This window comes from Calliopsis andreniformis, chromosome 6 (genome assembly GCF_051401765.1).
Source record: "Calliopsis andreniformis isolate RMS-2024a chromosome 6, iyCalAndr_principal, whole genome shotgun sequence".
NCBI lineage: Eukaryota > Metazoa > Arthropoda > Insecta > Hymenoptera > Andrenidae > Calliopsis > Calliopsis andreniformis.
Window position 1 is genome coordinate 6,976,957 of NC_135067.1, and position 23,707 is coordinate 7,000,663.

Consider the following 23,707-nt stretch of genomic DNA (forward strand, 5'->3'; position numbering starts at 1 on the left):
TCTTGAAAACGTCTTACTTTTACTTTGTACCATTCCTCAACTCACCGATTCAATTAAACTCCACGGTCGGACACAAAGTGGCGGTGACACTGGTCGTGAGTCACGTAGACGTCCCTAGGTCCCGTGGATATTCGTGCGTACAAAGGCGGTTAAGGAGACTGCACGGTTTATTAGAGTCCAGCTAGTATAGTTAGACGCTAGGATGCCTCGTGCACTAGACTTCTATTATTACACCGGGTCGCTGGCTTAGACTCAGTCGACGCTGGCTCCGTGAACCGCAAGAACCGCTCCACGAACACCTGGGGGAACGTGTTCGCCGGCGAATCGCGCGTCGATCAGTCTTTTCCGTGAGCGGCGAACACGCTCCTCGCGTCTTTCGTCCGCGGCTCTGTCGAAGTCGAACGGTCGTATCAGTTAACCGGGGTGGTGCGCTACTAGGATCCACGATGCCCTACTACGGTGGGGAGGGCCTGCCCTACTACTATGGGAGCCCTTTTGCCAATCACAGCTCGCTGATGACGGGCACCCCTAGGTAAGACCCTCTTTCGACTCGCGTTACCCTTTTCCAGAGCTGTCTTTCCTCTCCTTGTCTCTCGTGCTGGGAGGGTGGTTCGCGCATCGGTGGAGCTGGAGGTGGAGATCTCTTGGAAGTGTTCTGAATGATTTTCTCTTTTTCTTTTGGATAGTGGTGCCTGGACTGGTGTTAATTGGACATCTGTGAAAGATTTTTGTTTCTTTTGTTCATTTTCATTCGAGGATGTGGTAACTGTTGGCTTAACTGGTTCTTGTTTTTTGGCGATTATAGAGGCACCATTTCATTCTAGTGTTTCTTCAGTTATTTGAGTATATTCTAGTGGATAGTCTTTCTTGATTTTTGCAGAGCGGAATACTGAATTTTGTAATGGAAGAAATAGTTTATTTTAATTAATAAAACGTTTTTTAAATTATAGGGTATTGTCCCGTTTCTGTTTTAAATTGTAGAGTATTGTTTCGGTAGTAGTATTTTTTTAAATAATTATGTTAATGTTTTACGATGAGAAACAGAGTCCTCTTTCTTTCATTCGAGTTTATTTCTTTTTGTTCGATAAAAAGCACGTCTGGTTCATTTTATTTTTGGCTACCTTTTAAATAAGTTGAAATATTTACTTAACCGTTGTGAATTGTGAGATAAAAACAATTTTTGTTCTTCTTTTTACAATTGTAAATATGAAATTATAGTATTTTAGTATTATAGTACTTTTCTATTTGTATAGCAACTTTATGTTCCCATTAAAATAAATGATTAGTTTTTCTCCTTTATTTCAATATATTTTTTGTATATTTTTTTACTGTAAATGACTTTTCTCTCAAATCTAAAATACACCAGCCTCACAAAATTCACTGTATTTTCCGCTAATTACATTTCTTTCATTTTTTATAAAATAGAGTTCGTAATACAAGACCTCTTCCTCCATCCTCTACCATTAGACTGCAGACATTTACACAAAATTATATTTTCTTAAAAATAACTAAAAAATTGGGAGTTAAACAGAAATTTGTTTCACTTTCTGAATATTACAACTTGTAAGTACTTCATTTTCGATATTTTGCATACATATTTGCTCAAAATAATTATTGGATCATGCAGTAGAATAAAATATCTAGTATTAATAAATGAGACATTCTCTAAATGAAAATATCACATTTATTTTTCATTTTTTGTTTCACTCTATGTAATTTAATATTTCATTAATTCTACAACCATAAAATCTTCTATTTAGTTTGAGCAATATCTACATCTACTTTTGAATATTACGTGCGTTCTGTCTGTTTTTAAACACTAAATTTTCGTATAAATGTATCCGCAGTCTATTATTCAACACGTTTCGGACAATCTTCCAAGCCTCAATATTTCCCCTTTCCTCACCACTAAATGCTACGTCAAACCAACAATATTTTTCTTTCCAAATCCTCTACCGAATACAGTGTTTGCTCGATATAAGCTCACTGCTCTCTTTACGATCTTACACCGTAAGACACACGTTTTCGAATTTAACTCATGTTCACAGTGTTCCACTTTGTCTTACTAAATATCTGTATATGATAGTACACATGAATACAACTCTCCTACTCTAAATAATTTCATATTATAACAAATATTAGGTTGGAACGAAAGCTTGTACTTTTCTTCCAATGAAATTGAAGGACAAAATTCAGATACTTGTAGGCACAGAATTTTATTCAACAACATTATCATGCATAAGTATTTAGACACTTTCATATTATTAGAACCACATGAAGTCACTTCAAGTAAAATTCTCTAACACAGTTTTGGCTACAGACCTTATCTCAAACAATTATTATATAAGGTTTACAAATACCAATAAAAATAGCATTTGACATCAATTAAAATACATAAAAAAGTGTATTTCATGCATTTCCAATAATGTGGAAGTGCCCAAACACTTATACACAATAGTGTACGTATTTGCAACTTTATTCCACTACTTTTCACCGTCCGTGTAATACCTTCAGGATTCCGTCCTTCCAAAGTGTCGCATCTTCTCGAGAAGCAACACTGAAAAACGCAACGAACCTTTGTTCCCACTCAACATAACAACGAGACTATAACGAGGAAATACTGTGCTCAATGCTCCTCCTCCACCGTGCCTCCCTTTGTCCGAGCGATGCGCAAACCAAAATAACCGTTCCGAGAAGTGCTTTCTTTGCTCTCTTTCCCTTCGCGCGCCATTATTTCCGTACACAAAGTGACGTTCCCCTGAGTGGAAGCTTCTCTCGCGAACGATCCGCGCCGAGAGTGCAGCGGCACGGGAAACACGGCAAGGGGAATCCCGCGCCCTCTGGCACGGCCCACAGGAAACGAGCGTCTCTGGAGGAATTCCGTTTAGGCGAACCGAGCGAAACGCGGGAAGAAATCAGCGGGGAGACGTTCCTCGGTAATTAGAATAGCCAGGGATGTCGTGACTGCGTTTATTCAGGATCTTGGCAACCCGGTGGATATGACATACGATCCGTCAAAGACGCGGGCTCATTAGTAAAGCCGTAACACGGCGATTAATTCGCCGCTGAGCCGATAAATCAGATGGATCAGGAACAAGAAACAGGCGAATCATCGAGAATATATCGGCGTAAAAATAGCAGCCACGGAGAGCGTCTGGACGTGCAATTTCCACGTGATATGAGGGGGATTCGACGGCCTGTTGCACTGCCAAAAAATATGCCGAAGAACTCCGCAATTACGATGTTACTCGCTACGGCCAGGCGAAGATTGATGGCGGACGATTGCGCGAGGAAGGCGAAAGGGAAGAAACTGTGGCGCGTCGCTGATTGATTGCCGCAGAACCACCCGCTGGCGAACGCCTTTGCTTTCGGTTCGTTTAGTTGTTTCTCGTTTTCTTCGAAAGACAGATGTTAGGTTTTTGCATTTGAATTAGCTGGGTGTTTAGAACTGACTGAAGAGGCTTTTTTTAATGACGAAGAGTATAGGGTGTTTGACTGCAGATGGGGCGGAGGGTTGAAGGAGTAATGTTAGATGCTGAAATGAGACGAGAATGATGAAGATTGATGAATAAGACGAGACGTTGAAATCAGATGGGATATTTTCATTTGTAGAGACATTGTGCAAATAAAAATGGGTATTATATCATTTGAAAGCTCGTGGTTTCTAAATTAAATGGTACATAGGCGTTTTATGATTATTGAAGAATCGCTTATTTATTTAGAGAAATTCTAAACAAAATCAGAAAACCGTTCACGCATGTGCATTTGATGTTGTATTTAAAAAAAGATATCACTCAAAGAAGTATGTTTCTTAGGGAGAACGAAAAACTATTTCTAAGTTTAGAAGAAAATTATTTACTAAATAAATAATGCTGCTATAAACAATAGTTTTAATAATTTATGATTTATATTTGAAAATTCTTTGAATAAACTTTACAGTACAATTGGTAAAATTTTTACAATTAATAATGTTATATTTATCAAGCTGATTCATAGTAGTGACACGAAAATCGCGTTTCCTGAGTTGTCGTTTTTGAAATGCATGTGCGATAGTAAAAAAAGAAGATCCATGCAACGTACAAAGATACGTCACTGAAGAATTAATCATAAGAATTTTAAGGAAGCAGAGACTATTATAGACACTGTCATAAAGAGGTACTGATGTCACATACACTAGGTGTAAAAATAAAATGAAGGATATTTAAAAAATAGCGAAACCTTGAAGCCCTGAATTCTTCAAATATTACGAAGTATATAGTTTAACTTAATCTTAATTGCAACATAGAAGAATGAAAAACTCTAAAGTAGTTTTATTGTTATGAAACATAGTATAACTGCGGGGAGAGTCTACTACTCTCAATTTGCAATGAGTGAGACACAGTGGTTATAATAACCATTACTTTTCCTGGCCTAATCCCAGGCGCAACTTATGCAGTTAATAGTATTATTCGAGTTTCAGGTGGATTTTACCAATTTTTGTACTCTTATAATTAACAAACGAAAGCTCAACCGCTACTTCGTTATTCTTGATTGTCTTGATCTTATTTTCAGATCTAGAATTACCTTTTAAACTTTCTCCCATTTATAGTTAAACACCTTGTATAATTGAAAAATTTCGTGGTCCTGTAATAGTTATCTGAGACAAAATGTTGCTCAACTCTATTTAGATAAATCCATATTGAATAGGGATACATATATATACATATTCTATACATTATTCTTATTTCATTTTTATATTCGTTTTGTAATACTTCTTCTGTCACCACTATTCATAATTTTCTAAATTAATGCTGTTCATAACTATATGCATACATACTGTCATGCATATAAGGGTAAGCAGCACTCAAAATGGCATCGCTTTATAAATGGAACATCGTATAATTCTTCTAGAAATTTCCTCTACAAAAATAATTTTCTCTAAATAAAAAGTGTGACTTAATATACTCGATTGGTGACCCTGGAAGCTAAGCATGGAAATATCTGCGTGACCATGTCCCTTCTGTGCCAATATCGGCCACGAAGTAACGGTGTACCCATTAGCAGGCCATTTGTCATCAGCCGCGGGGCAAGATGTAGTGGTCGATTCATGGATCGGAGCCTGTCAATCATTTGTGACCATGGCCGAGCCAAATTGAGAAGCATTGAGATCAGCAATGCGTTTAACAAGTGTTTCTTCCCTTCTGCAATGCGAAAACACGCTTCAGGTATTGGAGCGATGCAACGATGGAGCTACTTATCAAATCATCGCTTGGCTAAACAATTGTGAGCTATATTGTTCATGACTTGCAACTTTTAACTGCGACTCTGATTATAGCACGTGTAAAAGAAATAACGATGTTGAAACTCAGCGTTGAATATTTTTGCCTTTCTGTGCGAATCTTGCACGTTAAAAGGAGAAAAAGTTGAAAAGAAACTGAATGTCGCAAATAAATAAGTTTTTCTACAGAAGATTTGAAATTCTGTTCAACAGCAATAGTACCCAGATGTGGAGGTTCTAATGTGATGTAGTGGATAGCAAAATGGAGAAAACGCTCTGTTTCCAAAAGTAGTTTCTCACAAATTGATTGGATGATATTTTGAAGGACTTTTACAAAGAAATAAGATCTTTCGTCATGGGTGGTTCTTTTTGGACATTTATTTTTATTTGATGAAGTATTTTGGAACAAAGGAAAGCTTTCTTATTCTTCTTAAATAGCTATTTTTAATCTAGGAAAAAATTATTTACTAACCAAATAATGTAGAAAAAAAGAGTAGGATAACCTAACGAAAATTATCTTACTTGAATACCTCGTCTGAAGAATAATTACTCGCTATTTGCAACAAGTGATTTTGTCAACAGTATTCACATAATTTGCAGTTTACATTTCAAAAATGTTTGTAACAAACTCAAAAATTTTGAAGTTCAATTAATTAAACTTTTAGGATGAATTAAGGAATGTTTACCAAAATGCTTCATGGTCTTAATCCAGATCGCGTTTTTTGAACTTTATAGCTCTTGAAATATGCAATGTCTAGATACAACAAATCTTATACATTCCTAACAAAGTGCAACTCATTGGGAGTGTAGGTACTTATCTCTAAAACCGCAAACTTAAATTTTCCTGCAATTATGAGATTTATGAGACCAACTCACAAAACTTGCTCGATCCATCTTCCGCGGATTTCGCGGGGATTCTTTAACAGAGAAGTTTCCACTTACCCAACCAACAATGCTGATTGAATTTTTCACATAGAAGCTTTCACGCGCCGTTATCACGCTTCTCCCCACACCTCTCAACAATCTCCGAGTCGCCTTTGAGCAACCTACGACGCTACTCCCCCGTCTCGGTGCCGTCTCGACCCCGACGCGTGATCGACACCGCGGACATCGACGTCTCGACGCCTAGGATCCTATCCAGCGATGGAAACCGCCAGAGGAACCGACTGCGTCGTGACAGACCGACGATTAAAATCAGATCGCAAGCCTTGAAGGACAATCCTGCTCTGCGTGAGCACAACGAGAAGCACGAAAAATCAGTAGGCGAATTGTTGGTCGAGAAGTTTCTCATCAAAGACAAAAAGGATGAGGCCGAACGACGTCTTCAGCTGTTCCACCAGATCAGTCTGGATAGGGATGATACCGCTGAAGACCCAAACCTCCAACAGGTGAAAAACAAAATCACCAGGAGGTTCACTCGACGGAGGTCCTCCGCGGACATCCAGCTGGATCCCGAGCAGCTGGAGAGGGAACTGGCTTATGCACAGGTGCAAGCTACGGTTTTAGACACTCTAGTTGCTGAAGAGCAAGCGGAGATCGAGAATGAAGTCCGTAGAGGAACTCTTATTAAAAAGGGAGCCACTGGGGGGCTGAAGACCATCCCTGGCTTCTTTAGACCTATGGAAGAAGGTTCTGTAGCTCAGAGTGAGGATGACTCCGCGACACAAAAGATCAGGAAAACTCTGAAGAAAGTGAAGAAAAAGAAGAAAACTACTGATAAGCCTTCACCACCTGCTGACGAAGAAGGTGTAAGAGAACGTAGATCCAGTACCTCTAGCGATGTGTCCATGGACACAGAGGAGAGTGAAGATAGAAAACACACGAGGCCTCAGATGTATAAGATAGAGGCTTCCAATAGTGCTGGAGATTTCTCCACAGTTTGGCTCAACAGTGGAGACAATAATCGTAACATGAGTATCGAGCAATTTAGGGAGAGCATAAAGATACCTATTCCTAGGAAGCTGGGGCTTTACAAGGTCGATAGAGATAGTGTAGAGGAGGAGTCGGAGACAGAGGTCATTCTCCCGGTTAAGAGACCCTACGTGAAAGATACGTCGAGAAATAGCGTATATTTCACAGTAAGGACGCCTACAGAGAATGTAAATACCGACCCTTTGAAGAGGTTAGAGACTATTACTAACGGAGTTAACTTAGAGAAGAAGGAAAAGGCGCCTGAGAAACTAGCAAACTTGGAGAAGAAGGAAAAGGCGCCCGAGAAAATAGTAAACTTAGAGAAGAAGGAAAAGGCACCTGAGAAACTAGTCAATTTGGAGAAGAAGGAAAAGGAGCCCGAGAAAATAGTAAACTTAGAGAAGAAGGAAAAGGCACCTGAGAAACTAGTCAATTTAGAGACGAAGGAAAAGGCACCTGAGAAACTAGTCAATTTGGAGACGAAGGAAAAGGCACCTGAGAAACTAGTCAATTTAGAGAAGAAGGACAAAGCGCCTGAAAAACTAGAAAACTTGGAGAAAAAGGAAAAGACGTCCGAGAAACTGGACACCCAAAAACAAAAGCCTGAAGAACTCGACAAAGAGAAACCGAAGGAGGCTGTGAAAACTCCTAAAGCTTCGACTCCCAAGTTGAAGGCTGAAGAAACCAACAAAGTTGTCCCAGATGTAGCTAAGCCTCAGCCCGTTAGCACGGCGAAAAAAGAGGAGGTACAAAGGAGGCCAGAGCCCTCGAGACCCAGAAAAGCAGTCGAGGAGTCCTCGGCGAAGAGAGTCGAGGCGAGTAACGCGACGCTAGCTGTTGACCTGCTGGCGAGCGAGAGCAGCGCCAGCGTAGCGCTCTCGTCGTCGACGGAAGGGCTGCCAAAAGTGTCTAAAATTAATACGGATGAAAATAATGCCGTAGAAGCGCCAAAGCTTTCGTTACGGGACGCGGAGTACCTGGCAAAGCCGAAGAAAATCGAGCGTGACGAGGACGTCGGTCGCCCGTTGCCGGGAAACAAGGCGAACAAAGCCGTGACCTTGAAGAACGCTTCCTCTTCGAGCGTAGCGGGCGGGCCGAGCGGCGTGGAAGCGGAGGACTCCCCGAGGTCGGGGAATCGATCAGGAAAGAGTGACGCCGGTGACGCAACGACTTTGAGCAACGTCGTAACTAAAACGACCTTGTCAGGGAGTCCTAATATCGAGGCGCAGAAAAAAGCGACGCAGAAGATAGTACCAGAAGCTGCCGAAGCTAACAAAGTAAAGGACGCGAGCGCTCAGAGGTTTCCGAAGAAGGGTGATGAGGAGGATACAAAGTCTCCCTTCAAAGTCGTCGCGAAAAAGACTGAAAGCAAGGTGGAGGAAAAGTCTGCGTTGAAGGGCAACTCGCTGAGCACCTCCAAGACTGAAGAATCAAAAATCCCCTGGAGAACAAAAGTGACCAAAAAGCCTTCCGAGACTAGTGTTCCTCTCGATAGGAGTATTAGTGCGGATTCCAGTATCACGAAGGAAGTCTCCAAACCTCTGAAACAGTCCATATCAGTGGAGGAGTCTCTGGTGAGCAAAATGCCAGTGGAGATACTAGCTAAACCGTTCGAGGGCTTGAATGGAGATGGTGGGGCGCTGTCGAAGAGCGCGTCGACAGAGTCGATAGACTTCTGGAGTGAGATCAAGGGGCCAGAGAGTCCAAAGGTGGCGAAGATGACGAAGGTGGCCAAGGGATTGAGTTTCGTTGACCCTAAGAGTGCAGAGCCGCGTTCGGCGGTCACGGAACTCAGAGGGAAGGAACTGGAGGAGAAAAAAGAGACTGATGCTAAAATAAGCATCCCTGCTGCAGCAGTGGGGCTTAGTAATATACCCGTAATCGAGGAGGAGCGGACAGCTGAGGAGGAGTCGTTGAAATCCGACGAGAGGACACCCCAGAAGTCTGGAATTGAGACAGAGGCTGCGCCGAAAAAGATTCTCAAAAATAAGAAGGATTTGTCGATAACCATTGGCCCAGCTTCCAAAGATGCCTACTCCACAGTGAAACAGACTCCTCTAATGAGAGAGGATTCCACAGCATCCACCATTTCTGCGAAATCCGTAACTAGCACTCCGGAAACCTCGGTGCCTGCTTCTGAAGTTTCTACGCCAGTCTTTGAAGCCCCCGTGCCAATAATAAACATAGTCGAGGCGGCAACGCCGACCAAGACCGATTCCCAGGTTCTGGAAGACGAGGAGGAGCTGAAGACACCTACCAACGAGTTGTCAGAACCTGGTCTCGTGAGGATCTCCAAGTGGAGCAACCACACTGACCTGTCTAACGTCGATGAGACGGAAAAGGATATCACACCAGTTGCTTCCAAAGAGGCTAGCGCGAATGCTAGTCCTGAGGCTAGTCCAGAGTCTTCGAAGAAGAAGAAAGTGATAAGGAAGAAAAAGGCGTCGACTACTAAGAAAGCTTCCAGTAAGGAAGGTAGCAAGGAGTCCAAGAAGAAGAGCCTTAAGAAGAGCTCGTCCAAATCCCAGGACAGTTTGAAGCCGCCTGAACCGAAGATACAAGCTGCTCCTAAGGCTGCTCCAACTCCTAAACCCATCGATCTCATCAGAATGTTCTATACGACACCCTCTGCTCTGCTGACTGCGACGCCCAGAGACCTGTCCAAGGTTCGCAGAGCTAAGATCAAAAGGAAGAAGCATCATTCAAGGACGCCTTCGGTTAGCAGCGACAGCACCGGAAGCACAACTAGTACTGCGACTACAGAAAGCAGTGGATCAACTTGTACAGAGCTGGACGATGACCCTGACAAGAGGATGAACTCGACCAGAAGCAACGACTCTGGCTTCGACGGCTCGCCCAGGATATCGAGTACTGGTCTATATGTATTTCTAAGTGCCTGACATGGTGTAACTTTGCGTAATATTATTGTTGCCTGCTTCCAATCATCTCGCCTTGGGCCTCTGTTTACCCAATGTGCCAGTTCTCCTGGCGATTTTGATGAAATTTACGGGCTCCTTGGGGTGTGGGTGGCACTTGTAAACAGAGGAGTGGTTTACGAGAGAGAACGCTAGTTTCAACATCTTTTGCTCGTAGACACGGAGTAGAGCAAGGTTTGCAACTGGCGTCTCAAGAGATTAACTGGTTTTTCTTATTCTGACGTGCTGCGAGACTCGATGACAAGTGACTAACTGCACTGATTTTGTGTTAAGCGCTTCCACTGACTAATGTCCCTCGTTTTTTGCTGTTGCGTGATCTCTTTTGCATGTTCCTCTGTTTTTGGTTTTCTCGTCGTCCTCTTGCTTGAAATTCGTCATAAAACGTCGCAACTATGCAAATTGACTGAAATACTGACTGTCGTTCGTCGTAACTCGAGGGCGGGTAACATTTGTGACACTACGAAACAAAGGAATTCGCGTTGGATGTGTTCCAACTATGTCGTCTAGTCGCATGTACTCTAGGGATATTCACAAATTGATCTCTCAAGGGCTCGTCAGACTGATTAGAATATGAATACTATTTTGGGCATACTTTGAAAGATTGTACTAAGTTGAATAGTGCCAACACGGAATTTTAATTGTTCCTTCCCACGCATAGCCATTTCCAAGAATATTCGAATACTAAGCAAGTTCAACTTCATAGTAGCGTACCTCGACTAATTGTAATAGGATCAGTTGACATCTTTCCTTCGTGATATATTATTTATTATGATTTATGATTACAAGATATCCTAAACATTAACTGCCAAATTGTGCGACTATGTTGCATGGATAGAAATAGGAAAAGAATGTTATGTAAATATGCGTAAAGGCTGTCTTTGGATAGTAGTTTCGGTTTAACTCATGCTCTACTCTTCAAGGTGTTAGGTATTTATGGTTCTAAAAGGCTAACGTCATTGAAATATCAAGTGAGTTATTATAGGAATTATTTTTTTATATTATTTTATATAAGCGACCTTAATATTCATTTTGTTCAAGTAATAAATTGAATACATTATTGATGTTCATTCCATAAGCATTCCATCAGTAAAAATTTAATTACTTCATTCCTGAACGTCAGTAATAATTTTTTAATAAAACTTTTATGAAATTGTATTTTTTAAATCATTTTTTCTCATTTCTATTTATAAAACATATTTGCACAATTTAATAGTTTATACCTGGGACAACCTTTATATTGTTAAATGAATCAAATTTAATATTTCCTGCAAAATTGTCAAAATTTTAGTTTTCAATGTGATAACATTAACAAAAAATAATGTTTTATTTTTTAATCATATGAAAAGACTACTTATAAAGTATTAATATGCAGTTCAATGTATGAGAAACTAAGAATTTCAAAAAATTGATTATATCACCTTCTTATAGAGTAAAAAAGAGTATTTTCTGAAAACATTTTATCAAAATTTTATGCATTACTTAAAAATATTTGTATCAAATTATGACTTCACTTAAGTTCATTAAAAAAATTTAATTCATACGAAAGTTATGGTCAAATGAAATGTAATTGATCAAAGAAAATATTTACTCATTAAGTTATCTGAAATCGAGAAACAATGCCACTTTAGAGTATTTTTATCGTTCAAAAAATTTACGGTATTACTATCATATAGTATAACAATACTATCAAAGGCATCCGGTAAAAGTTTAATATTATATTTACTTTTAAGTCGATATCAATATTCGATTATTAAAAGTAAAAAATTGTCTAAGCTTAATAGTAGTAACATTAATTGCAGATTATAAAACTATTTTTTTACTTTAAATGACAGAGTGATTATTTAAATGTTTCTCATAAGACTTGATACACAACATTGATTATAACTTTTAAATATATCAAAATTTTTAATAAAATTTAGTAGATCCATAATTTAATACAAAGTATGTTTTTAAATAATACGTGGTTTTTTATTAATATTACATGTTACATTTATCTTCGAAAAATATTTAAAAAAATTATGTATTTTCTGATCATCATTCCAAAATAATCTTTCAACTATTAATTCCCATTTCTCAAACGACTTTATTACTGCAATTATAAACTATAATAATGATATATCAAAAAAATATGTGTCAATCTGATCCCTCTATAATTAATAAATCTATTCAAATACTTCTAACATTAATCATCAAAAAAAGAAGTACTTTCTACAAAAAGCGCTAAAGAAAACGCTTGAATTTCGTCAAAAATACCTGAACCCACACACGTTAGACAAAGTTCTCTGTCTAAACTAACAAACAGTTTAAAAACGATCCTTGGTTACGTCATCGTTCCACATCCAGTCGCATCCACAATCCAAGATGATCGCGTGCACCTTTGACGGATGTGGGGCCAGCGATTCGTTGGTGAGGTCGTTGCCACGGTGGCAATGGCACCGTTCACCAGCTCAGACATAGGAACAAAAGGCACCCATCAAAAGTCATCTGGTTCCTTTAATTTCAAATCGTACCCTCAAACAAACACTCCCATTTAAGACTCCCCACCAACGTGTTAGCTCATTGTCCTTCAACTTCAACAAAGTTACAATTAACGTACTAGAAGTGGTCAACAGTGTACCTGTATCTCATTCAGAGGCTGGTCCACGCGACTGTGAACGCGGTCTTCCTATTTATAAAACACGCGCGGTGATTTCATAACAATATTCAAGGCTTCATAATGCAGTCGCGAATGGCTGATGGTGCAAACAAGAGTTTTGAGATAAATTTAGCTGGTGTCAGTTGGAGAAAGAACTACGGAGGCGGTTACCGATGAGGGATCAGCGGTTTTAGCTGACGCAGGTTACACACGAATCTGTCTAGGTGCCCAAATAGCATTTCCAAATCACGTTGTAACGTCGGAGAGAGTGCTGAGGTGACAGCGTCGGTCCAAGGTGCGCCAAAGGTAGTCGAAACACAGATATCAGAAAACTTAGTCGATATTTGAACAGATTGCGACATGGCCTGCCACAAGAAGTGCGAGAAGCTCACGGGGAACCTTTGCGGGCTAAACCAGAAGCTCGTGGCGGAAGCTTTGCAGGCGCTGAAGAGGGGTGAGTCCAAGCAGCTGCTCGCTAGCCCAGCTCTCGCGAATCGAAAGACATCTAATCCTTATAGTTTATTTCAGTTCAAGTTGGATCTATTTAAGATAGCAATACGTAGGCATGCGAATGTATAGAAAATTTGTAGAATGTCGCGGACCAGGAACTGTTTAGGACATTAACCCTTCGTAAATGAGGCAGCATATTACATTATCAGCCATTTTAAGAAAGTTAGAACTCAGCACGTGAAACAGTTTATAAGTTTGTTATTCTTATGAAATTTTTTTAATTAACGCGTTTAATACTTAAGCAGAGGTAACAAAATAGGAAGTGTTAGCGGCATTCCTCGTGTACTTGTCTCAAGCATTGGCCCAGCAGACTTGGCTGGCTAAGAGAGTACATTCATCTTGCGACTCCGTTGATCCTTCACGTGGCCGTCATAAATCCGTTCGCGGGCCAATAAATAATTTCCATCGCGAGTGACGTTACATCACCGTTAAAATCGGCACCGCGATCCTACCTGTCCCCCCCCGATCGATCAATTACGTCGAGTTCCGTGAGTCCTGCGCGTGTCGCCGCTCGGCCAGCTCTATTTTCGAAGAATGCCGCTCGGCCAAAATCGCGCAGACGATCTGGTCTCCGCGTGCCAGACGCGCAGCGCCGATTAATGAGCTTATTAATCGAGATTTTATGAGGAAACGAGCGACTATGAGGAGACGACCGTCTCCTGGCTCGGAGAAATTTTAGACGAAGGTCCAACGGAATGGTAGCGAACTGGAAAATTTTGATTGAAAGCTTTTGAAAGCTTTGTGGAAGCTAGTTTAGGAACTCAGAGATGGTACTACCGTGAGGGAGTTAATATTTTAGAAGCAGATAGTATGTCAACTATGGTCCTATAAGGTAGTTTCATAGGTGGGTGTATAGAAACTGAAATGAGAGGAAGGTGCAAAGAATGGTACCCTCAGAAGTACCTATATGGTCTTCTAAATTTTTAAGGTTTTGAGGGTTTTGGTCATTTTTAACCTTTAGTTTAGAGTTACACATTTGTTGCAGATCTTAAATGCAAATACACTAACGTGACTAATAATTAAATCGGTGAGTTGAGAAATAGTACAAGTACAAAAGCCACATTTTGAGATATTTGATCCCAATGTGTTTTTCATATCTGGACCCCAGAATCGAAGTGTATTAAATCTACTTATTATCTACGTGATCTAATACACTTTTGAGATTATTTGCAAATAGTTTTGAACTTGTACTGTTCTTCAGCTCATCGATTCAACTAATTTGCTAGTAACCCTTTGACTACAGTTTAAGTACTTGACACACAGTATGTGTAAATATTCTTTAATATTATCTCTTCACCAAGTATGTGGGTGTTTACGAGTAGCCCACGCACAGTCTATATTGATCACCAAAACGTCAAAGGTGTCAATTGCGATCAAAAAGTTAAACCAAAACTACAGGCCAGACTTTAGAAGCTTTTATTTGAAGTTAAAATAAAAAATAATACTTTGAAATAATGAGTAATTTCAGCCCTTCTGTTATTTTTCTTTTACATAATACTTATATTATATACTTTTATTATATACTTTTATACTTATATTATATACTTTTTCTTAAAAAAGAACTTCATTTTTCGTTAAGATCAAGTAAATCATTTTCAATATAAAATAGTTTTATTCGAGTTAATACATTCGAGTAAAATAACTAATTTTACTTCAACCTCTTCTAGCGAGATTACCTATTATTTTATTTGAATGAATTAACTTCTAGTTTTCCACGATAATTCGCTAAATTAAGAACTTCTATAATGTAACCATCTTTGCACCTAAAATAAAATTATTTTTGCTTCAAGCATGGTTATATTTTATTATTAGATAATATACGTATGAATTTCTGTCGCAATTGACAATATTGACGTATTAAAATTAGAAATTATTTGAGGAATTATTTCAGGAAACATTTACTCAAATACAAAATGTCAAATAAAATGCAAAATTATTTCATGTAATAACTAAAACATGAAATAATTTAATGGAAAACAATAAACTAACGCATAATTACTTTAAAATAACACCTCGCCAAATAAAATAATATATTGTTTGAATAACCATTTTTCAAATATTTTATTTAATCCTTTCGGTACGACTAATAAGTGTATACTACATTATACATATTGACTATCGCTACGAACTGTGCGTAAAACTTCTATCGATGTCACATATGATTAAAAGATACAAGCAAAAAATTTCCACAGACATTGCATTTTAAGAATTCTTATTTTCGTATTCAAAGGGTTAAATAACATTTAAGTCACTTACAAGAACACCAAAAGTACCCAAATACTAACATCGATCGTTTACCCAAAAGTGGTTGGAATCCCAGGCAAACTTAAAACAGATTGAGAATATTAACCCTAATATTGGAACTAAGATAACGAGTTCACTGATTAATTGGATATTTGCGATTAAAATTCGTAGCTCCCTCGCAATCGTCGGATACCCAAAGGAACTCGGACTCCTCGGACCACTTCCCAAGCGGTAGGATCACCCCGCCAGCGACGAACCTGCCAAGATTCAAGAAGTACGCAGTGTCGGACTTCAATTTCCTCAAAGTGAGTTGACAAAGAGGCGAACGGTTGTTCGTTCTAGCGGAAAGCTCGTTAGCGTGCGACGCGCCGCCCACTGCCAAGGTTCCACGTTCGAAATCCGCTTCGAGACGCTCGAATTAACCGCCAGTAAAACGACAGGATCGCTTTGGCCCGCTTTTTAACGCGGAATTTGCAATTTCGAGGAGGGCACTGCATTGCACGAGCCGATTTACGCGTCAAAAATACGGGTTCGTAGAACGATACTGTGTAGACTCCAAACGACTTCGTGGAGGCTTGGACGAAGTGGGATGAGATGCTGAACTTTACGTTTTGTAGCTTTTGTGTTTTAACAAAGTAACGGAGTGGCGCGTAGGAAATTGTTTATAGTAGGTGACTCAATGAAGGGCAATAGCTTTTAATATAGAAATATATGTGATATGCAAGGAATGTCACTAACATAGCGATCCTCAGGTTTACTGAAACTTGGCACGTGTAGAATGTTGCAAATGGTCGATATGTAGTATTTTTTTCCTGTGGTGATACATAGATTAAGTAGATGAAAGTTTAGCGATTTAAATTTTTCTAAAAATAGTAAAAATTAAAAGAATATTTTGATCTGAAGTAGTGTTTAGTTCTTGGTAGTTAATATTATATAATATACTATTAACTAAAATCACCTATAACTTAGTATTTTTTTCTCAGTCATTATTCACGAATAAATTGCGGATGTTTATGCATATATGGAAAATTTAAATGTACAAACAAGTATAGAATACACTTAATATATAAAAATATACAAAATATTTAAAGTAAATTGTACGTTATAATATTTAGAGATCGAAGTATGTAAATCTTCATTTAAGTTCTATTTATTATGAATTTGTTTAAATATCTATAATTTATTCATGAAAAAACCAATCATATTTCCTATTTAATGTTTTTTTCCATTTTTATTATATTTCAATACATTTCAAAACAGGTTCACTAATTTTTAAGATTTTTCTCACTTTTCTAAAAAAGATAAATTACGAATGCTTTTGAATACTTTACTAGCATGCCAAGTCAACAAACTTAGGGACACTTACATATAAGTGACGTCCTATAATCACTAAGAACCATGCAAATCAATGACGTTTACTTCAGTTACATAAAATCACAGGACTTAAAAGACTTCTTCTCTTGAACTTTAAAGATTCAAACTAACAGTTTTCTATATATAAACATAAACTCATGTAGATATTGTGATCTTTCAGAGAAAACCGCGAAAGAGAATCGAATTTTCGAGATAGTCGACCGTTCGCGGAAGATTATGCTTCCCTCTAACTGATCGCAAATATAGTTTTCGGAAATTTACGAACCGCTTCGGGAAACTCGTTGGCTCGAGTCTCGACGAAAGCTAATACGGATCACGTGTATTTACATCACGTGACCAGACTGATTCACGAGCCATCCTCGAGAAATCATTCGTTCGATTTGCAAGTTTACGATCAATGCTGTAAGCCTGCCATGCCAAAAGTAACACTTTGTATGAAGAGCCAACCATATTGGTCTTGACAGTCAAGGAAGCTTTACTATGGCAAGGGACAAATAGTTTCTCTCGGAAATCAACTTTTGATTTACTGATACAGATGTATTAGCAAACTGGACAATCTCATTAATTCTATTCATTTTGTTCCTCTGTGACTGACTAGAACAAGAATGCATATTGTCATACTGTCAAACAATGTAACTTATCCATATAAATCTCTGTATTGTATGAAGCGAAACGTTAGTCATATTTTCAATAAATTTCAGTTTATATTTTAATTGAAGTTTACAAGATAGAATTTGTGTTTTTAATAAAAGATCGGGTTAGCCCTTTGCACTCGAGCTTTTTTAAACTATATCTTACAGCGATTCGAACGTTTCTTTTAATTACAGTATATTCGACTGTCTGAGAGTGGCTTAACACATTATTAACAGGAAACGAGAAATTTACTATTCGAACTTTCTGGTCGAATATGTTCTGCGCTTGGAAACTTGTAGTTTCAGTGCAAAGTTTAAAAGAATTTTTTCTTAAAAAACAAGAATATATCAAAACGCGGTTTCACACTATAGACTTAAGGCTTACAACTTCAGACGTCAATCTCTCGGAAACAAATTTATATAACTTATGCTGTTTTGCCATACAAACACAGAAATGACTTTAGAGTCTATGTTTCTTCTCTTTTTGATGCACAGTATAAATTTTTTACACTCTTAACTGGAACAATAACATGTGTATTGAAACATAAATAGAAAAGAGTTGATTAATTTTGTCCATAGTAAATTAACATAACCCAAATCCATTTGTTATTAAATTCTCATTTTAACTTTTATGCCTAAGAATAAAATGCCCACACATCAATTAAGAAATGTTACATTTTTAAAATTATTTATTCTGAATACACCTTTATCATGAATAAATAATTTACAAACTACAATGGCAGTTAAATAAAATATATATTCGTCTTGCATTGTCACGGAGTTAGGTAATACCCTGACATAGATCAGTAATACCGACATGACAAATAGAATCTAAAATTAAAATTACTTGACTGACTAAAACTTTTTACTCTCACTCTCATTTTATATTCAGTATGAAAGTGGTACCATTGCACTATAAATTGAAGTTAAAAAACATTTCTTTCACTAATGACCCCGAACTTTTTACTGACGAGATTCGCTGAAAAAGACTAGTACGCATTTATGTTAGCGAATGAATTTGTATTTGCGAGAATGTTTAAAACGAAGTTGATTTTGTAGCAGGCTAACGCGCAAATAGATCACCCGAATTAGCACCACGCAATGCATTATTTTTAACAGCCAGAGGTGCTCTCACGTGCGTCGCTCTTACTTTAGATGCTTGAACTTTCCGCCGTGTGCCGTTTTACCCCTTTCTGACATGGGTTTTCCCTTGGTAATGAACCTACTTAGCCTCCACTTTCAGCTACCGACATTCAACACGAGTATTTCCCCTCAGAACCGCGAGAAGTGAAATAAATCAGTCCCTTCTAAATTTGAGCGTGGTTGAAATTTATTTTTTTGTAAGAAAGCAGCAATTTTCCATTCACCCCAATAACATCTTTCTGATGCAACATTGGTAATACTATATACCTATTTATAGTTATCTATAATGTTGCGTCATTGCGTTAGGTGTCAAATTTTTAATTTTACTTCAAGCAATCTTGCTGTCAGTGTCCTAGTTCTATTATTCTAAATAAAATGTTCGACAACAAGGGTCTGAAATTTTAAAGAATGATTCTAGACACCTACGTAGGACGAAAATCAAGAATAATGAAATTGTGTTTCAAACTTAGTTTCCGAGGTATTAATTATTACAGATATATCTAACTTTTTCTTTAAGCAGTAAATAATTTAACGATTACAAAGCAGAAGTTATATTTTGAGCGCTTTGTATGGCAAATATGTACTTCATGAAAAATTCTAACGTTTTCAAAACGTTTAAGGCTTCGTTTGATTCACTGTTATTTCTTAACAGTGATAAATAAAGAACTTAAACTAGATTATGTCGTGACGTAACTACGAGGGAAAAAAAAGATTGAAATGAGCTTGAAATGTGTCTGACTTGGAAACTTACTCTACTGTCAGCATGTACCAGCTAGGACACACGCAGGGTTAGTAGAATAAGGTCTCAAGTCAGACACAGACACGTTGTAGGAGGTTTTGTTATTCTTGATTTTTATCTTACTTTGGTACGTAGAATTATTCTTTAAATTTTCTGACATCTGTTGAATACACTGTATCTATCCCTTCTAGAGGTTTACAAATCTAGATAACTTATCTGATTCAAACCTTATATTTTCTCAGTGATAAAGCTTACTTGAATTTAGTATTTCTTATATCAAGCATCATAAATTAGCAGAAACTTGAAAAAGGGAGAAAACTAATATCTTTTTTAATATGCACAGGTCCTAGGCAAAGGCAGTTTTGGCAAGGTGTTGCTGGCCGAATTAAGAGGCACGGAGTGCGTCTACGCGGTCAAATGTCTGAAAAAGGATGTGGTGCTCGAAGACGACGACGTGGAGTGCACTCTCATCGAGAGGAAGGTCTTAACCCTGGCCACAAGACATCCCTATCTCTGCCATCTGTTCTGCACCTTCCAGACCGACTCACACCTGTTCTTCGTCATGGAATATCTCAATGGTGGTGACCTGATGTTCCATATTCAAAAATCTGGTCGTTTCTCGGAAACACGGGCCCGTTTCTACGCAGCCGAGATCTGGTCTGGCTTGAACTTCTTACACAAAAAGGGCATAGTCTACAGAGACTTGAAGTTAGACAACGTGCTGCTAGATTTTGAGGGCCACATTAGAATCGCTGACTTCGGCATGTGCAAGCTTCAGATTTTCTTAGACAGAACAGCTGACACGTTCTGTGGCACACCTGACTATATGGCTCCTGAGGTAATTCTTTGTTTAAAAATATTGAATGTGAGTTTTTGAGTGGATGGCAGGACTTTAATGTAGCTATTGAAATATTTTCAGAGATATATAATTTATTTAAACGTATGAATGTTTAAATATTCATGTTTCCAGTTTTTAAAGTTTTTACTTATTAAAACCCTTCGTGACCGAATGACTCTTTTAGCATCTTTTATTTTCTTATTAACTAGCCCTTTAACGTCATTCTAAATACAATAGAAAATAAGTAGAACATGTCCCACTAGTCATGAAGGGGTTTAATTCCTGGACTCCAATTTCCAGAACACAATCATCTACTGTCTCAGAAACTTCTTGTACACACCCGAAAAACGTAAAATTATACCTAGACACCTTTACGAACAATATAAAACATATTATAGTTACTTAGTAAACAACATTTATCACGAATACCTAACCGACAGGGTTAAGTAAGTACAACATGTTAGCAAAGAATAATCATCTAGCATCATGCATCATCGAGGATCCCATGTGGGAGTATGTTCTCTGTATTAACAAAGTGGCACGGTCAGAGTCATTTGCGTATAGCGTACGATTCAAAGTATCCACATTCTAAATTTAAAGCTTGAAAAGTTGGCTAGGCACAAAGGCTGAGTCAACGGTGCTCCAAAAAACGACAGTTTGCTAGTCTTCCCGAGTTAGCCACCGTCCGTTTCCGCATTGCAGATCATAAAGGGACTGAAATACAATCAGGCAGTAGACTGGTGGTCGTACGGTGTGTTGCTGTACGAGATGCTGACGGGACAGTCACCGTTCTCCGGCTGCGACGAGGACGAGCTATTTTGGAGTATATGCAACGAACGACCGTTCATACCGCGCTACCTCAGCCAAGAGTCCACGGACATACTGGTTTCCCTTCTGGAGAAAGATGCTGGCAAGAGGCTTCCAGGTCACGAAATCGCGATGCATGGTTTCTTCCAGGTATGAAAATACTCCAGTCAACTCCTCGAATAATGAACATGTAAACTGAATCGCTGAGATGAAGAACAGTACAACTCCACAAACTATATTTTGAGATATTTGTGTATTAAGTCCATTAATGGTTGTGTATTAAGTATATTAAGTCCACTTGTTTTGCATACCTGGACCCCAGAGCTAGAGTGTACATATAAAGTCCACTTAGTTTAAATTTCTGTACCCCAGGGCGAGAGTGTATTAAGTCCACTTCTTTTACATATCTGATCTCCAGAGTCAGAGTCCATTTCTTTTCTATATGATTTAATATATTTTGACTCTGGGGTTCAAATCTACTTTTAATATTGTTTCAAAATGGCTAATTGTGGACTTGTTCTTCAACTCACCAATCCAATTCAAAGCTTCATGTTATACATGTATCCTTTTTTTCAGTCGCTGCCATGGGATAGACTAGAAAGGAGACAATTGGAACCGCCTTTCAGGCCAGCCTTGGACCACACTCTGGACACCAGATACTTCGACACAGCGTTCACCGCAGAGAGGCCCCGATTAACTCCAGTTCCCGAGCAGATCCTCACTTCGATGGACCAGGGTGTGTTCAGAGGATTCTCCTACACCAACCCGAACGCGACAGACTGAACGACCCTCAAGGGACGTCTGACAGTGCAACTGTGCAGCGTCACGCGTTGACGATGATCAACGCGTGCTTATAATGATACTGATGATCGCTCGAGGGGCAAACTCTGCCTTATTTCCCTCGGCAAAGGGACATCGCTTCGAGGGGGACGAGTTGAACACTGCGAGAACTTCTTCGATTCTCGAGTCTGCTAGAAGAGAGAAGATCGTCTGAGACTCGGTGAACGGTGGCGTCAACCGCTGGGAAAGTAGCTCTGTGAGCTCGCCGAACTGAGCCAATGTTCCTGAACTGCTTGTACTCGCGAGGAGTCAGGCTACAGCATCGATAGTGCTAGGTTTTTATAACGTAGAGGCTGCGTTGCGTCAATAGAGCAGTTAGTCTAGTCTCTTCAGTGGGACACAGGAGGGGTTCCAATAGTCTGCGAATCGTTGATAGGTGTAACTACTTTTATATCTGATTGTCTTAGATGAGCGGAGTATTTGGTCCTCCTGTGTTTCTTCTCTTTTTTAAACCATAGAATGGAATACTTCTAGCGCTGGATAACACAATGTTTCAAATAAAAAAATGGACTGTATACAGCAACAGAGTCAACAATCATTAATGTAATTAACAACTGTTAGATTAATTAACGTTGTGACCTGTAACGCCATATCCACGGGTTAAAATAGTGCGATCAGGGAACCGGAAGTCTCTCAGGAATCGGCGACGCTATATGTGTAAATTCTAAATTTCAGTGACGCGCAATTACCCAGCGTTACCGCGGTCTGGTTATTAATACTTGAAGTGGCTCATTATTTTCACCATGATAGATGCTGTTTCAAGTGTTTCCTAACCACAGACTTCTTCCTGTCTTCCTTTTGCTCTTTTTCACTGACAGCTTTTTGGTCACTTTTCCTACGGTTGGCCCTAAACTTTCTACTCGGTTTCCGTTTCTTCTACTTTTTTCTCATTTCCATCACACCAACTCCTTTTTTCCTCCCTCTGCTTGCTGTCTGCATTTCCCCTTCTCATTTGCACACTTGGCTCTGACTATACGCTAACTTTAGCACGCAGAGGAACTGCCAAACCACCATGTTTGTTAGAGAAGACGGGATACGCTGAAACGTCCTCCAGGTTGCTTTTCAAGGATACCACTGGAATATTAATGGATGAGTTTCTAGTTGATAACTTGGTCCAGAATTAAATAACATCACTTAAGTCTTGATGCTGTCTTTAATGGTTAAAGGTCGTACCAATTAGGTACCCAAGAATGGAAAGCGTAAAAATTATTTTTCAGATTACTTTTTAAGAAGATCTCTAGAATATTGATGCATGTTTTGAATTGATTGAAGATTAAAAATATCACTGTTAAGTCTGGAGTTTTAATGTTATTTTCGATATAATCGTCGAGTTTTATCTAAGAGACAATAATTAATCAGCAACAAATATAAAATATTAAAGTTCCTTCACTTCTATTAGAAGTTCTTGACTTCTAGAAACAAAGGGTATAACAAACAAATTTTTTGTGCTGGAAAACACTTTAAAAAATACTAATCTTGCAGTCTTGCAAAAACTACGTTAAAAGGAATGAAATATTGTTAGATGAATATAAATTAAACAAAACTTGTCATCTATTAGAACTACAACTAATCGAACCAATTACCTATGGAAAGTAATTGGTAAAAAGTCCACACAATATGCTATTAATGAAGGTACTTATTTTGAAATACAGTAATGCCTTAAAACTCGTTCGCATATTATTATCTAAAATTTTTTTGAAAATTTAATCTAACTAACGGAACAAGTTTTGAAATACGACTACATTTTTATTTTGATCTAATATAGTTAGTTATAATACACTCAAGCAAACAATTAAGACAATGTACGTATTATTTAAACACACCATCGATGTTCACATTAT

The 23,707-nt window shown here is 38.4% G+C and overlaps 1 protein-coding gene across 2 annotated transcripts; it reads left to right on the top strand.

The window, feature by feature from the left end:
- Window positions 1–263: 263 nt before the first annotated feature.
- Window positions 264–22,389, top strand: LOC143180867 (uncharacterized). Of its 2 annotated transcripts, none has more exons than XM_076380877.1 (6): window positions 264–532; window positions 6,234–10,036; window positions 15,665–15,798; window positions 19,725–20,219; window positions 20,922–21,176; window positions 21,603–22,389. In XM_076380877.1, the coding sequence occupies exons 1-6, from the start codon at window positions 447–449 to the stop codon at window positions 21,807–21,809; spliced, it is 4,980 nt and encodes a 1,659-aa protein (XP_076236992.1). In that variant the 5' UTR covers window positions 264–446; the 3' UTR covers window positions 21,810–22,389. The 2 variants fall into 2 exon arrangements, with proteins under 2 accessions (XP_076236992.1, XP_076236993.1); XM_076380878.1 differs by having other exon boundaries at window positions 6,237–10,036.
- The last annotated feature ends 1,318 nt before the right edge of the window (window positions 22,390–23,707 follow it).